The sequence below is a fragment of the Salmo salar genome, chromosome 20 (assembly GCF_965601325.2).
Source record: "Salmo salar chromosome 20, fSalSal1, whole genome shotgun sequence".
Lineage (NCBI taxonomy): Eukaryota > Metazoa > Chordata > Actinopteri > Salmoniformes > Salmonidae > Salmo > Salmo salar.
The window spans coordinates 95,137,198-95,155,580 of NC_138310.1; the positions used below are offsets into that span (position 1 = coordinate 95,137,198).

General features: G+C 42.8%; 1 protein-coding gene across 1 annotated transcript in view; it reads right to left on the minus strand.

The window, feature by feature from the left end:
* The window catches only part of LOC106581589 (contactin-5), a 483,973-nt gene that overhangs the window by 318,568 nt on the left and 147,022 nt on the right, over positions 1-18,383 (minus strand). The window contains exon 3 of the mRNA XM_082966829.1: positions 4,770-4,982. Coding sequence (XP_082822955.1) covers positions 4,770-4,982 — 213 coding nt within the window. The remainder of the gene's footprint in view (positions 1-4,769; positions 4,983-18,383) is intronic.

Below are 18,383 nucleotides of genomic sequence, written 5' to 3' on the forward strand. Positions count from 1 at the left end.
TCTGGGACAGGATGGAGTTGACCACTGCAGAAACCATGTGTTTATTCCAGCTGTGGTAAATCTGGGACAGGATGGAGTTGACCACTGCAGAAACCATGTGTTTATTCCAGCTGTGGTAAATCTGGGACAGGATGGAGTTGACCACTGCAGAAACCATGTGTTTATTCCAGCTGTGGTAAATCTGGAACAGGATGGAGCTGACCACTGCAGAAACCATGTGTTTATTCCAGCTGTGGTAAATCTGGGACAGGATGGAGTTGACCACTGCAGAAACCGTGTGTTTATTCCAGCTGTGGTAAATCTGGGACAGGATGGAGCTGGCCACTGCAACTCTGGTCAAAAGTAGTGCACTATGCAGGGAATAGGGTGCCATTTGGGGCATGGCCAGGGTCTAACCAAGCAGGAAGTGGCCGTGGCCGTGCTGTCTGGAGGCCATTTGGGGCATGGCCAGGGTCTAACCAAGCAGGAAGTGGCCGTGGCCGTGCTGTCTGGAGGTCAGGCAGAGACAGAAGGGGATAGCTCCCTGATGGAGCTCTAGTACCAAGACTGACTCACCCTACAGAAGTTTGATCAAATAGACTCACTCACCAGAGGTAGTATATATATGGTCATTGTATTGTAGAAAACTCTCTGACTGTACCAAGTATCCAGTTACAGGTCACACCACTGACCTCTCATGGGACCTTTGACTGGCAATCATCACCTCTGACCCTGCCCTTCTTGGGCCTTGGCCAATTACAAGGTTAGGCCGGGCCCAGTACATAAGACAGGTGAGCTGGCCAAGGCCGGGCCCATTATATAAGACAGGTGAGCTGGCCAAGGCCGGGCCCAGTATATAAGACAGGTTAGCTGGCCAAGGCCGGGCCCAGTATATAAGACAGGTGAGCTGGCCAAGGCCGGGCCCAGTATATAAGACAGGTGAGCTGGCCAAGGCCGGGCCCAGTATATAAGATAGGTGAGCTGGCCAAGGCCGGGCCCAGTATATAAGACAGGTGAGCTGGCCAAGGCCGGGCCCAGTATATAAGACAGGTGAGCTGGCCAAGGCCGGGCCCAGTATGTAAGACAGGTGAGCTGGCCAAGGCCGGGCCCAGTATGTAAGACAGGTGAGCTGGCCAAGGCCGGGCCCAGTATATAAGACAGGTGAGCTGGCCAAGGCCGGGCCCAGTATGTAAGACAGGTGAGCTGGCCAAGGCCGGGCCCAGTATATAAGACAGGTGAGCTGGCCAAGGCCGGGCCCAGTATGTAAGACAGGTGAGCTGGCCAAGGCCGGGCCCAGTATATAAGACAGGTGAGCTGGCCAAGGCCGGGCCCAGTATATAAGACAGGTGAGCTGGCCAAGGCCGGGCCCAGTATACAAGACAGGTGAGCTGGCCAAGGCCGGGCCCAGTATATAAGACAGGTGAGCTGGCCAAGGCCGGGCCCAGTATGTAAGACAGGTGAGCTGGCCAAGGCCGGGCCCAGTATATAAGACAGGTGAGCTGGCCAAGGCCGGGCCCAGTATATAAGACAGGTGAGCTGGCCAAGGCCGGGCCCAGTATATAAGACAGGTGAGCTGGCCAAGGCCGGGCCCAGTATATAAGACAGGTGAGCTGGCCAAGGCCGGGCCCAGTATATAAGACAGGTGAGCTGGCCAAGGCCGGGCCCAGTATATAAGACAGGTGAGCTGGCCAAGGCCGGGCCCAGTATATAAGACAGGTGAGCTGGCCAAGGCCGGGCCCAGTATATAAGACAGGTGAGCTGGCCAAGGCCGGGCCCAGTATATAAGACAGGTGAGCTGGCCAAGGCCGGTGTCAGAAGTCGATCTCATTTTCCAGTTCCAGCTGTACCGTTTCCATGGACTCTTTTTTTCCCAACCAACAACTGGACTATAAACTCTGAACCATCGCTGTGGTGTGAATGAGGAGTAAGTTACACCTCATCACCAACCAGCTTCATAATGTCTGTTAAAGTGTAATTAGCTGGTAAATCGTTTTCACAATGGTTATTACATGGCTATTACTTTTAACTCTTTTCTTTCGATTTTATTAATGTACAATTCAATAGTCAAGTGTTTCCATTGTTTTGTGCGTAGAGACTTCTGGTAATAGTTTCTCATCACTTCTGCACTTTGCTGTTTACTGAGCCACAGGGCCGGTGCCAGGGACCAATCAGAGCCACAGGGCCGGTGCCAAGAACCAATCAGAGCCACAGGGTCGGTGCCAGGAACCAATCAGAGCCACATGGACGGTGCCAGAACCAATCAGAGCCACAGGGCCAGAACGAATCAGTTCAGAACACCATTCAGTCGACTACACTATAAAGCTGTATGTGTCTGAGACAATAAAGAAGGGATCATCAACTAGATTCAGACCCCCCAAAAAATTGCGAATATAATTACAAATAATTTGTAGACTGCAAATTGACCGCAAGAAGCCCAAACAGTTATAAGGGTTGACTAAAACATAATCATTTCAAACCTTGTTTGCATTTGTATATGATTACTTTGTCTCTGTATTATGGGTAGGAATACTTGGGAACAGATTTCTTAAATTTAAATCGCTTGGAGCTGATTTCCTGGTGTTTTTACAGTCTTTTATGTCCAACAATGAAAATTCCACACACCAAAGAAATATCTATATATATATTTTTTTGCTCAGAAGACCTGGGGGGGGGGGGGAAAATATAAACCACACTGGTGCGCGGGCCATCAGTTGGGGAACACTGCAACAAAGGGTAGTAGTGCCATAGTGCCAGGCAAGCTCAATAAAGACCACACTTTGTTCCATAGTGCCAGGCAAGCTCAATAAAGAACACACTTTGTTCCATAGTACCAGGCAAGCTCAATAAAGACCACACTTTGTTCCATAGTACCAGGCAAGCTCAATAAAGACCACACTTTGTTCCATAGTACCAGGCAAGCTCAATAAAGAACACACTTTGTTCCATAGTGTCAGGCAAGCTCAATAAAGACCACACTTTGTTCCATAGTGCCAGGCAAGCTCAATAAAGACCACACTTTGTTCCATAGTGCCAGGCAAGCTCAATAAAAACCACACTTTGTTCCATAGTGCCAGGCAAGCTCAATAAAGAACACACTTTGTTCCATAGTACCAGGCAAGCTCAATAAAGAACACACTTTGTTCCATAGTGCCAGGCAAGCTCAATAAAGCGGTGTTCCATAGTGCCAGGCAAGCTCAATAAAGACCACACTTTGTTCCATAGTACCAGGCAAGCTCAATAAAGACCACACTTTGTTCCATAGTACCAGGCAAGCTCAATATGAACACACTTTGTTCCATAGTGCCAGGCAAGCTCAATAAAGACCACACTTTGTTCCATAGTGCCAGGCAAGCTCAATAAAGACCACCCTTTGTTCCATAGTGCCAGGCAAGCTCAATAAAGACCACACTTTGTTCCATAGTGCCAGGCAAGCTCAATAAAGACCACACTTTGTTCCATAGTGCCAGGCAAGCTCAATAAAGAACACACTTTGTTCCATAGTGCCAGGCAAGCTCAATAAAACCACACTTTGTTCCATAGTGCCAGGCAAGCTCAATAAAGACCACACTTTGTTCCATAGTGCCAGGTAAGCTCAATAAAGACCACACTTTGTTCCATAGTGCCAGGCAAGCTCAATAAAGAACACACTTTGTTCCATAGTGCCAGGCAAGCTCAATAAAGAACACACTTTGTTCCATAGTGCCAGGCAAGCTCAATAAAGACCACACTTTGTTCCATAGTGCCAGGCAAGCTCAATAAAGACCACACTTTGTTCCATAGTGCCAGGCAAGCTCAATAAAGACCACACTTTGTTCCATAGTACCAGGCAAGCTCAATAAAGACCACACTTTGTTCCATAGTGCCAGGCAAGCTCAATAAAGAACACACTTTGTTCCATAGTGCCAGGCAAGCTCAATAAAGAACACACTTTGTTCCATAGTACCAGGCAAGCTCAATAAAGAACACACTTTGTTCCATAGTACCAGGCAAGCTCAATAAAGAACACACTTTGTTCCATAGTACCAGGCAAGCTCAATAAAGACCACACTTTGTTCCATAGTACCAGGCAAGCTCAATAAAGAACACACTTTGTTCCATAGTGCCAGGCAAGCTCAATAAAGAACACACTTTGTTCCATAGTGCCAGGCAAGCTCAATAAAGCGGTGTTCCATAGTGTCAGGCAAGCTCAATAAAGACCACACTTTGTTCCATAGTACCAGGCAAGCTCAATAAAGACCACACTTTGTTCCATAGTACCAGGCAAGCTCAATAAAGAACACATTTTGTTCCATAATGCCAGGCAAGCTCAATAAAGCAGTGTTCTATAGTGCCAGGCAAGCTCAATAAAGCAGTGTTCCATAGTGCCAGGCAAGCTCAATAAAGCAGTGTTATATAGTGCCAGGCAAGCTCAATAAAGCAGTGTTCCATAGTGCCAGGCAAGCTCAATAAAGCAGTGTTCCATAGTGCCAGGCAAGCTCAATAAAGCAGTGTTCCATAGTGCCAGGCAAGCTCAATAAAGCAGTGTTCCATAGTGCCAGGCAAGCTCAATAAAGCAGTGTTCCATAGTGCCAGGCAAGCTGAATAAAGCACAGCTAAAGTGTCTAAATGATTTAGAATACTATTTGAAAAGTAGCAGCCTGAAATGCGTCAGATGTTGGTGGATGTAAACGTGCACTCTTCCAGTCGGTCCCATATCACACGGGGCACAACACTGCAGGCCTTGGCTGGGCATTAGCTGGGAAATAGAGTAGACTATTAGCCAGGACTGATTGACTGACTGACTGACTGACCTTGGCTCCTGTATTCCTCCTGAGAGCTGAGCAGACTGAGGGCAGACAGGTGATGGTTGGAGAACGATGCCGGCCAGTCAGGAGTCACCAGCCCTCTGCCGTGGTCATGTCGTTGTCGAGGCCGGGGCCACGAACTGAGCAGCGATGAGGAGATGTCTGGTTTCATTCTCAACACTGATGCGTACGACACCGGCCGTACTGCTACAGCAAAGTCTGCAAAAAAAATGAAAGGAGGGAATATGAACTGAGTTACATTTAAATGGCATATTCACCTAATAATGTGCAGCAATTCAAATGTTCTACAGAAGCTCATAACAATATGTATAGATACTGTAGAATAACAGCTATCCTCTCTGTGAATTATATACTGTAGAATAACAGCTATCCTCTCTGTGAATTATATACTGTAGAATAACAGCTATCTCCTCTGTGAATTAGATACTGTAGAATAACAGCTATCTCCTCTGTGAATTAGATACTGTAGAATTACAGCTATCCTCTCTGTGAATTATATACTGTAGAATAACAGCTATCTCCTCTGTGAATTATATACTGTAGAATAACAGCTATCTCCTCTGTGAATTAGATACTGTAGAATAACAGCTATCTCCTCTGTGAATTAGATACTGTAGAATAACAGCTATCCTCTCTGTGAATTATATACTGTAGAATAACAGCTATCTCCTCTGTGAATTAGATACTGTAGAATAACAGCTATCCTCTCTGTGAATTATATACTGTAGAATAACAGCTATCTCCTCTGTGAATTAGATACTGTAGAATAAGAGCTATCCTCTCTGTGAATTATATACTGTAGAATAACAGCTATCTCCTCTGTGAATTAGATACTGTAGAATAACAGCTATCTCGTCTGTGAATTAGATACTGTAGAATAACAGCTATCTCCTCTGTGAATTAGATACTGTAGAATTACAGCTATCTCCTCTGTGAATTATATACTGTAGAATAACTGCTATCTCCTCTGTGAATTATATACTGTAGATTAACAGCTATCTCCTCTGTGAATTAGATACTGTAGAATAACAGCTATCCTCTCTGTGAATTATATACTGTAGAATAACAGCTATCTCCTCTGTGAATTAGATACTGTAGAATAACAGCTATCTCCTCTGTGAATTAGATACTGTAGAATAAGAGCTATCTCCTCTGTGAATTAGATACTGTAGAATAACAGCTATCCTCTCTGTGAATTATATACTGTAGAATAACAGCTATCTCCTCTGTGAATTAGATACTGTAGATTAACAGCTATCTCCTCTGTGAATTAGATACTGTAGATTAACAGCTATCTCCTCTGTGAATTAGATACTTTATAACAGCAGGGACACATTTTAGCTGGAAAAATGTCCAGCCAATTCAATATTTTTTTTAAACTATTGTAAAACAATTCTTCACTTTTTCCACATTTTGTTGTGTTACAGCCTGAATTCAGAATGGATTAAATTGATATTTTGTGTATCTGTCCGACACACAATACCCCATAATGTCAAAGTGTAATTATGTTTTTAGAAATGTTTACAAATTATTTAAACATTAAAAGCTGAAAAGTATTCAACCCCTTTGTTATGGCAAGCCTAAATAAGTTTAAGAGTAAAAATGTGCTTAACAAGTCACATAATAAGTTGCATGGACTCTGTGTGTAATAATAGTGTTCAACATGATTTTTGTATGACTACCTCGTCTCTGTACCCCACACATACAATTATCTGTAAAGTCCCTCAGTCGAGCAGTGAATTTCAAACACAGATTCAACCACAAAGACAATGGAGGTTTTACAGTGCCTCGCAAAGAAGGGCACCTATTGGTAGATGGGTAAAAATAAAAAAGCAGACATTAAATATCCCTTTGAGCATGGTGAAGTTATTAATTACACTTTGGATGGTGTATCAATACACCCAGTCACAACCCAAGACACAGGTACCCTTCCTAACTCAGTTGCTGGAGAGGAAGGAAACCACTCAGGGATTTCACCATGATGATAATGGTGACTTATAAAACAGTAACAGAGTTTAACGGCTGTGATAGAAAACTGCGGATGGATCAACAACACTGTAGTTACTCCACAATACTAACCTTAATGACAGAGTGAAAACAAGGAAGCTGGTACAGCATATAAATATTCCCAAACATGCCTCCTGTTCGTAACAAGATACTAAAGTAATACTGCAAAATATGTGGCAAAGAAATGAACTTCATGTCCTGAATACAAAGTGTTATGTTTGGGGCAAATCAAACATAACGCTTCAATGAGTACTACTCTTCATATTTTCTAGCATGGTGGTGGCTGCATCATGTTATGGGTATGCTTGTCATCGACAAGGACTAGGGAGTTTTTTGTTGTTGTTGATAAAAATAAACAAAATAGAGCTAAACACAGGCAAAATACACCTGTCCCACTTCACTAGTTGGTTGGTCTGCTTTCCACCAGACACTGGGAGATGAATTCACCTTTCATCAGGACAATAACCTGCAGCTGTTTATGGAAATCTATTGCAAGACTTGATAATGACTGTCTAACACTGATCCACAACCAACTTGACAGAGATGGAAGAATAATGTGCAAATATTGTACAATCCAGGTGTGCAGAGCTCTTAGATACAGTACTTCCCAGTAAGACTCAGAGCTCTTAGATACATTTTACATTTACATTTACATACATTTAAGTCATTTAGCAGACGCTCTTATCCAGAGCGACTTACAAATTGGTGCATTCACCTTATGATATCCAGTGGAACAACCACTTTACAATAGTGCATCTAAATCTTTTAAGGGGGGGGGTTAGAAGGATTACTTTATCCTATCCCAGGTATTCCTTAAAGAGGTGGGGTTTCAGGTGTCTCCGGAAGGTGGTGATTGACTCCGCTGTCCTGGCGTCGTGAGGGAGCAAATATTGTACAATCCAGGTGTGCAAAGCTCTTAGATACACTACTTCCCAGTAAGACTCACAGCTGTAATCACTGCCAAAGGTGATTCTAACATGTATTGACTCAGGGGTGTGAATAGTTCTGTAAATTAGATATTTCTGTATTACATTTTCAATAAATTTGCAAAAGAAAATAAATATAAAAACATGTTTTCACTTTGTTATTATGGGGTATTGTGTGTAGATGGGTGAGATAAAAAAAAAAAAAATCAATTTAATCCATTTTGAATTCAGGCTGTAGCACAACAAAATGTGAAATACGTCAAGGGGTATGAAAACTTCCTGGAGGCCCCTGTAGCCTCAGCGTACTAAAGCACACTGATGGTCACTTTACAATCAGCATGACAGTCACATGACAATCAGAGACACAGTTATGTAACACGAGATGGTTACACTTCAGCTTCTTGAGATCACGGAGGGCAACCAACTAGTGAAGTGGGACAGGTGGATTTGAATTTATAGGCAGCATCTCCATTGGCACCCCATCTTCTATTTAGTGCACTACTTTTGACCGGGACCCATTTGAGACGCAAGCCACAGTCTCAGGACTCATATTTATCACAGCCTCATTAAACAATTATAACTATTTAATAAATGTCTTGCTGTCTGCCTCACTGAAAAGTTTGTGGGGAAGGCTTGACAATGGACAAAGGCCAGAGATTGACGACTGTAGGAGAACTTCTCTCCCAGACAGATGGACGGATGAGGACAGACAGCTAAACATAATAAAACGGTACGGTTTCAAGAAGACACATTCTAAAATGATTTCTTGGGCACAGCACATACATTCTCCCACCTCTCTCTGCCAGAGTCCAATTTTTCCTTCTCCAATTCCACTTCATGTTCACTGCACATACATCAATGTCATTTGAAATATAAAAAGGCCCAAATTGAGTAAAATAACAGAACAAGAACAACTTTCTTTAACGTGAGACATTCAAAAGACTGTCTATTAGGCGTGAAGCTCTGCCTGGACTGAGCTGTCATAGCACATCAGTATCAGGAAGCCTCTTCACCCCAAACACACTTCACATGAACAACACAATGACAACAAATCACAGCACACTAGAAGAGATTTGCAAAAAAAATAAAAAATTGGGGAAAAGGAAACCTTTTTAGTTAATTTAGTCAAGGATTTTTTTTCTTGACAATATAATTAATGAACCGCGATAACTTTTACATTCAAGTTCGTTTGAAAACGTCAGTCCTGACACATTCATAAAAAACTCATCCTATTATGTTTGTATAACTGGAAATGAAAATAAATTAAAGTAAATGACAAGAATTGAAAGAAAATTAGAATAAAAAGAAACAAGTATTGCCTGCAGGGAAAAGAATTACTGTACGCTGAAAAGAATGAGTGATACTGAGAGAACAAAATGAAGGATGATAAGATTGTCTAATCAAAGCCCATGGGCTTCTGGGTGTTTACTTCTCCCTGTGTGATAAAGTATGTTAAAAGACCAAAACAAAACTGAAAATAATCCCAGGTCTTTGGGGAGCTGTCTGCTCTGGAGAAAGAAAATACTACGCTATCTGAAAATGTAAAGTAGGCAATTACTCTACTTATTCATAATTGCATTAAGGCTTAATCAACGTGCAGTGGGCATTTCATACGCCAGGAAACTATAATGAAGAAAGGAGAATCTATTAAATATTAAAGAGGAGTTTGAGAGTTGATAAGCAGTGAGTGTGATATTTGCCAAGGAGCCAACTAGGTACCTGCTACACACAGGGAACTGTATAGAGATAATGGATAGTAATGGTGTATAGAGGTAATGGATAGTAACTGTATAGAGATAATGGATAGTAACTGTATAGAGATAATGGATAGTAACTGTATAGAGATAATGGATAGTAACTGTGTATAGAGGTAATGGATAGTAACTGTGTATAGAGATAATGAGAGTAACTGTGTATAGAGGTAATGGATAGTAACTGTGTATAGAGATAATGGACAGTAACTGTATAGAGGTAATGGATAGTAACTGTGTATAGAGATAATGGATAGTAACTGGGCAGAGTATGTGGTTGGACATCCAGGATGTTTTATATTCCAAATTGACATGTACTACGTAGATATAAATATATTAAACCCTCCTTGCGTGTAAGAGCAATTTCCATATTGTTTTGTTGCTAACGTTACTTTGCTACCTGCCAACTTTACGTTTTTTACTTTTTAATTACGGTTTATATTTTTATTTTTTCCCTCGCTCAACTTTTTTCATTCAACATTTTCACTCCGTACGCTTTATCTGGACGTGGTTCGTCAGGACCTCCACCAGCCGAAGCTAAGTAGTAACATTAACACGATGCCTTCTAATTGCAGTCGCTGTACTAATAATATACAGGAGAACGATCGCCTTACGGCGAGGATAGCTGTGCTGCAAGCCCAGCTTCAGACGCAATCGTTAGGCAAGGGTGATTTCAGTGTAGGAAAGGATGAAACAGCGTCTGTGCCACCAGTAAGTACAGATAGTAGTACAAATCCCCTCGCATGGTCCCCGCAGCCGGACAACTTTCTCATGGATTCTGGAGGGAAACGCTGTAGGAATGCTCAACCGGTGTCGCTCATTCAGCCGACAGAAACTTTCAACCGGTTCACCCCATTAAGCAGCGAGTCAGAGTCAGAGGCCGAGCCTTCTCTAGTCTCTACTCCTCCCGTTACGGGGTCAGAGGCCGAGCCTTCTCTAGTCTCTACTCCTCCCGTTACGGGGTCTGAGCCTTCTCTGGTCTCTACTCCTCCCGTTACGGGGTCTGAGCCTTCTCTGGTCTCTCCTCCTCCCGTTACGGGGTCAGCGGCCGAGCCTTCTCTGCGCTCTACTCCTCCCGTTACGGGGTCTGAGACGCCGAAGCTTCCCACCATTAGCCCTGACAAATTGAAAACCCTAGTCATTGGCGACTCCATTACCTGCAGTATTAGACTTAAAACGAATCATCCAGCGATCATACACTGTTTACCAGGGGGCTACCGACGTTAAGGCTAATCTGAAGATGGTGCTGGCTAAAGCTAAAACTGGCAAGTGTAGAGAGTATAGGGATATTGTTATCCACGTCGGCACCAACGATGTTAGGATGAAACAGTCAGAGGTCACCAAGCGCAACATAGCTTCAGCATGTAAATCAGCTAGAAAGATGTGTCGGCATCGAGTAATTGTCTCTGGGCCCCTCCCAGTTAGGGGGAGTGATGAGCTCTACAGCAGAGTCTCACAACTCAATCGCTGGTTGAAAACTGTTTTCTGCCCCTCCCAAAAGATAGCATTTGTAGATAATTGGCCCTCTTTCTGGGACTCACCCACAAACAGGACCAAGCCTGGCCTGTTGAGGAGTGACAGACTCCGTCCTAGCTGAAGGGGTGCTCTCATCTTATCTACGAACATAGACAGGGCTCTAACTCCCCTAGCTCCACAATGAGATAGCCTGCTGCCTGTCCTGCACCCTGTTAGCCAGCCTGCCAGTTTAGTGAAGTCTGCCACTAGCACAGTCAGTGTAGTCAGCTCAGCTATCCCCATTGAGTCTGTGCCTCGACTTAGGTTGGGCAAAAGTAAACATGGTGGTGTTCGCCTTAGCAATCTCAGTGGAATAAAGACCTCCTCCATTCCTGTCATTATTGAAAGAGATTGTGATACCTCACATCTCAAAATTGGGTTACTTAATGTTAGATCCCTCACTTCCAAGGCAGTTATAGTCAATGAACTAATCACTGATCATAATCTTGATGTGATTGGCCTGACTGAAACATGGCTTAAGCCTGATGAATTTACTGTATTAAATGAGGCCTCACCTCCTGGTTACACTAGTGACCATATCCCCCGCGCATCCGGCAAAGGCGGAGGTGTTGCTAACATTTATTATAGCAAATTTCAATTTACCAAAAAAATGATGTTTTCGCCTTTTGAGCTTCTAGTCTTGAAATCTATTCAGCCTTCTCAATCACTTTTTATAGCTACTGTTTATAGGCCTCCTATGCCATATGCAGAGTTCCTCACTGAGTTCCCTGAATTCCTATCGGACCTTGTAGTCATGGCAGATAATATTCTAATTTTTGGTGACTTTAATATTCACATGGAAAAGTCCACAGACCCACTCCAAAAGGCTTTCGGAGCCATCATCGACTCAGTGGGTTTTGTCCAACATGTCTCTGGACCTACTCACTGCCACAGTCATACTCTGGACCTAGTTTTGTCCCATGGAATAAATGTTGTGGATCTAAATGTTTTTCCTCATAATCCTGGACTATCGGACCACCATTTTATTACGTTTGCAATTGCAACAAATAATCTGCTCAGACCCCAACCAAGGAGCATTAAAAGTCGTGCTATAAATTCTCAGACAACCCAAAGATTCCTTGATGCCCTTCCAGACTGCCTCTGCCTACCCAAGGACGCCAGAGGACAAAAATCACTTAACCACCTAACTGAGTAACTCAATTTAGCCTTGCGTAATACCCTGGATGCAGTCGCACCCCTAAAAACGAAAAACATTTGTCATAAGAAACTAGCTCTCTGGTATACAGAAAATACCCGAGCTCTGAAGCAAGCTTCCAGAAAATTGGAACGGAAATGGTGCCACAGCAAACTGGAAGTCTTCCGACTAGCTTGGAAAGACAGTACCGTGCAGTATCGAAGAGCCCTCACTGCTGCTCGATCATCCTATTTTTCCAACTTAATTGAGGAAAATAACAACAATCCAAAATGTATTTTTGATACTGTCGCAAAGCTGACTAAAATACAGCAGCAGCATTCCCCAAGAGAGGATGGCTTTAACTTCAGCAGGGATAAATTCATTAACTTCTTTGAGGAAAAGATCATGATCATTAGAAAGCAAATTACGGACTCCTCTTTAAATCAGCTTATTCCTCCAAAGCTCAGTTTTCCTGAGTCTGCACAACTCTGCCAGGACCTAGGATCAAGGAAGACACTCAAATAATGGCCTCTAAACCTTCAAGCTGCATACTGGACCCTATTCCAACTAAACTACTGAAAAAGCTACTTCCTGTGCTTGGCCCTCCTATGTTGAACATAATAAACGGCTCTCTATCCACAGGATGTGTACCAAACTCACTAAAAGTGGCAGTAATAAAGTCTCTCTTGAAAAAGCCAAACCTTGACCCAGAAAATATAAAAAACTATCGGCCTATATCGAATCTCCCATTCCTCTCAAAAATGTTACAAAAAGCTGTTGCGCAGAAACTCACTACCTTCCTGAAGACAAACAATGTACAGTGGGGGGAAAAAGTATTTGATCCCCTGCTGATTTTGTACGTTTGCCCACTGACAAAGAAATGATCAGTCTATAATTTTAATGGGAGGTTTATTTGAACAGTGAGAGACAGAATAACAGCAAAAATATCCAGAAAAACGCATGTCAAAAATGTTATAAACTGATTTGCATTTTAATGAGGGAAATAAGTATTTGACCCCCTCTCAATCATTTACATTTACATTTTAGTCATTTAGCAGACGCTCTTATCCAGAGCGACTTACAGTAGTGAATGCATACATTTCATACATTTGTTTTTGTTTTTTTGTACTGGCCCCCCGTGGGAATCGAACCCACAACCCTGGCGTTGCACACACCATGCTGGCGTTGCAAACACCATGCTCTACCAACTGAGCCACAGGGAAGACTATCAGAAAGATTTCTAGCTCCCAGGTGTCTTTTATACAGGTAACGAGCTGAGATTAGGAGCACAATCTTAAAGGGAGTGCTCCTAACCGCAGCTTGTTACCTGTAAAAAAGACACCTGTCCACAGAAGCAATCAATCAATCAATCAGATTCCAAACTCTCCACCATGGCCAAGACCAAAGAGCTCTCCAAGGATGTCAGGGACAAGATTGTAGACCTACACAAGGCTGGAATGGGCTACAAGACCATCGCCAAGCAGCTTGGTGAGAAGGTGACAACATTTGGTGCGATTATTCGCAAATGGAAGAAACACAAAAGAACTGTCAATATCCCTCGGCCTGGGGCTCCATGCAAGATCTCACCTCGTGGGGTTGCAATGATCATGAGAACGGTGAGGAATCAGTCCAGAACTACACGGGAGGATCTTGTCAATGATCTCAAGGCAGCTTGGACCATAGTCACCAAGAAAACAATTGGTAACACACCACGCCGTGAAGGACTGAAATCCTGCAGCGCCCGCAAGGTCCCCCTGCTCAAGAATACATATACATGCCCGTCTGAAGTTTGCCAATGAACATCTGAATGATTCAGAGGACAACTGGTGAAAGTGTTGTGGTCAGATGAGACCAAAATGGAGCTCTTTGGTATCAACTCAACTCGCCGTGTTTGGAGGAGGAGGAATGCTGCCTATGACCCCAAGAACACCATCTCCACCGTCAAACATGGAGGTGGAAACATTATGCTTTGGGGATGTTTTTCTACTAAGGGGACTGGACAACTTCACCGCATCAAAGGGACGATGGACTGGGCCATGTACCGTCAAATCTTGGGTGAGAACATCCTTCCCTCAGCCAGGGAATTGAAAATGGGTCGTGGATGGGTATTCCAGCATGACAATGACCCAAAACACACAGCCAAGGCAACAAAGGAGTGGCTCAAGAAGAAGCACATTAAGGTCCTGGAGTGGCCTAGCCAGTCTCCAGACCTTAATCCCATAGAAAATCTGTGGAGGGAGCTGAAGGTTCGAGTTGCCAAACGTCAGCCTCGAAACCTTAATGACTTGGAGAAGATCTGCAAAGAGGAGTGGGACAAAATCCCTCCTGAGATGTGTGCAAACCTGGTAGCCAACTACAAGAAACGTCTGACCTCTGTGATTGCCAACAAGGGTTTTGCCACCAAGTACTAAGTCATGTTTTGCAGAGGGGTCAAATACTTATTTCCCTCATTAAAATGCAAATCATTTTATAACATTTTTGACATGCGTTTTTCTGGATTTTTGTTGTTGTTATTCTGTCTCTCACTGTTCAAATAAACCTACCATTAAAATTATAGACTGATCATTTCTTTGTAAGTGGGCAAACGTACAAAATCAGCAGGGGATCAAATACTTTTTTACCTCTTGGGGATGTCATTCGGAAACATAATGTTAACCTGTTGGGGCTAGGGGGCAGCATTTGCACGTCTGGATAAAAAAAATGTACCCGATTTAATCTGGTTACTAATCCTACCCAGTAACTAGAATATGCATATACTTATTATATATGGATAGAAAACACTCTAAAGTTTCTAAAACTGTTTGAATGGTGTCTGTGAGTATAACAGAACTCATTTGGCAGGCAAAACCCTGAGACATTTTCTGACAGGAAGTGGATACCTGATGTGTTGTATTGACTTTAAACCTATCCCATTGAAAAACACAGGGGCTTAGGAATATTTTGGCACTTCCTATTGCTTCCACTAGATGTCACCAGCCTTTACAAAGTGTTTTGAGTCTTCTGGAGGGAGATCTGACCGAACAAGAGCCATGGAACGATGATGTCCCATTAGACACCTGGCGCGCGAGTTCATGTTGGGTACCCTCGTTCCAATACGTTATAAAAGAGTATGCATTCGTCCACCTTGAATATTATTCATGTTCTGGTTAAAAAAGGCCCTAATGATTTATGCTATACAACGTTTGACATGTTTGAACGAACGGAAATATATTTTTTCCCCTCGTTCATGAGGAGAAGTCCGGCTGGCTTACATCATGTGCTAACGAGACGGAGATTTTTGGACATAAATGATGAGCTTTTTTGAACAAAACTACATTCGTTATGGACCTGTGATACCTGGAAGTGACATCTGATGAAGAGAATCAAAGGTAATGGATTATTTACATAGTATTTTCGATTTTAGATCTCCCCAACATGACGTCTAGTCTGTATCGCAACGCGTATTTTTCTGGGCGCAGTGCTCAGATTATTGCAAAGTGTGATTTCCCAGTAAGGTTATTTTTAAATCTGGCAAGTTGATTGAGTTCAAGAGATGTAAATCTATAATTCTTTAAATGACAATATAATATTTTACCAATGTTTTCTAATTTTAATTATTTAATTTGTGACGCTGACTTGACTGCCGGTTATTGGAGGGAAACGATTTCCTCAACATCAATGCCATAGTAAAACGCTGTTTTTGGATATAAATATGAACTTGATAGAACTAAAAATGCATGCATTGTCTAACATAATGTCCTAGGAGTGTCATCTGATGGAGATTGTAAAAGGTTAGTGCATCATTTTAGCTGGTTTTATGGTTTTGGTGACCCTGTCTTTGACTTGACAAAACATTACACACAACTCTTGTAAATGTACTGTCCTAACATACTCTAAATTTATGCTTTCGCCGTAAAACCTTTTTGAAATCGTAAAACGTGGTTAGATTAAGGAGATGTTTATCTTTCAAATGGTGTAAAATAGTTGTATTTTTGAAAAATTTGAATTTTGACATTTATTTGGATTCAAATTTGCCGCTCTTGAAATGCACCTGCTGTTGATGGAGTGCACCACGGGTGGCACGCTAGCGTCCCACATAGCCCCAAGAAGTTAACTTTCACTGCTATGCGGATGACACACAGCTGTACATTTCAATGAAACATGGTGAAGCCACAAAATTGCCCTCCCTGGAAGCCTGTGTTTCAGGCATAAGGAAGTGGATTGCGGCAAATGTTGTACTTTTAAACTTGGACAAAACAGAGATGCTTGTTCTAGGTCCCAAGAAACAAAGAGATCTTCTGTTGAATCTGACAATTAATCTTGATGGTTGTACAGTCGTCTCAAATAAAACTGTGAAGGACCTCGGCGTTACTCTGGACCCTGATCTCTCTTTTGATGAACATATCAAGACTGTTTCAAGGACAGCTTTTTTTCCATCTACGTAACATTGCAAAAATCAGAAACTTTGTGTCCAAAAATGATGCGGAAAAATTAATCCATGCTTTTGTTACTTCTAGGTTAGACTACTGCAATGCTCTACTCTCCGGCTACCCGGATAAAGCACTAAATACACTTCAGGAAGTGCTAACCACAGCTGCTAGAATCTTGACTAGAACCAAAAAATGTGATCATATTACTCCAGTGCTAGCCTCCCTACACTGGCTTCCTGTTAAGGCTAGGGCTGATTTCAAGGTTTTACTGCTAACCTACAAAGCATTACATGGGCTTGCTCCTACCTATCTTTCCGATTTGGACCTGCCATACATACCTACACGTACGCTACGGTCACAAGACGCAGGCCTCCTAATTGTCCCTAGAATTTCTAAGCAAACAGCTGGAGGTAGGGCTTTCTCCTATAGAGTTCCATTTTTATGGAATGGTCTGCCTACCCATGTGAGAGACGCAGACTCGGTCTCAACCTTTAAGTCTTTATTGAAGACTTATCTCTTCAGTAGGTCCTATGATTGAGTGTAGTCTGGCCCAGGAGTGTGAAGGTGAACGGAAAGGCTGGAGCAACGAACCGCCCTTGCTGTCTCTGCTTTGCTTCCTGTTTGGGGTTTTAGGCTGGGTTTCTGTACAGCACTTTGTGACATCAGCTGATGTAAGAAGGGCTTTACAAATAAATGTGATATCTATGACAATCACACAGTGGTAAGGATTAGAAAAAAGAGCAGAAACACAGCTGTACCATTGTACCGTTGAAATACAACTCTACCAATGTACCATTGAAATATAGGTCCTACCATTGTACCATTGAAAAACAGTCCTACCATTTTACCATTGTAATACAGGCCTACCATTGTAATAGTGAAATACAACCCTATCATTGTACAACTGAAATACAGGTCTACCATTGTTCAGCTGAAATACAGGCCTACCGTTGTACTGTGTGTTTCCCCATCTAGAATATAAATACGTGTGTCTCTTTGAAAAAAGTCACATAGAGAGTTCACAGTGTGGATAGATCCTGACAGTCACATAGAGAGTTTAGCAGTGGGGATAGATCCTGACAGTCACATAGAGAGTTTAGCAGTGGGGATAGATCCTGACAGTCACATAGAGAGTTTAGCAGTGTGGATAGATCCTGACAGTCACATAGAGAGTTCACAGTGGGGATAGATCCTGACAGTCACATAGAGAGTTCACAGTGGGGATAGATCCTGACAGTCACATAGAGAGTTCACAGTGGGGATAGATCCTGACAGTCACATAGAGAGTTTAGCAGTGTTAATAGATCCTGACAGTCACATAGAGAGTTCACAGTGTGGATAGATCTTGACAGTCACATAGACAGTTTAGCAGTGGGGATAGATCCTGACAGTCACATAGAGAGTTTAGCAGTGTTAATAGATCCTGACAGTCACATAGAGAGTTCACAGTGGGGATAGATCCTGACAGTCACATAGAGAGTTTAGCAGTGTTAATAGATCCTGACAGTCACATAGAGAGTTTAGCAGTGGGGATAGATCCCGACAGTCACATAGAGAGTTCACAGTGGGGATAGATCCTGACAGTCACATAGAGAGTTTAGCAGTGGGGATAGATCCTGACAGTCACATAGAGAGTTCACAGTGTGGATAGATCCTGACAGTCACATAGAGAGTTCACAGTGTGGATAGATCCTGACAGTCACATAGAGAGTTTAGCAGTGTGGATAGATCCTGACAGTCACATAGAGAGTTCACAGTGGGGATAGATCCTGACAGTCACATAGAGAGTTCACAGTGTGGATAGATCCTGACAGTCACATAGAGAGTTCACAGTGTGGATAGATCCTGACGGTCAC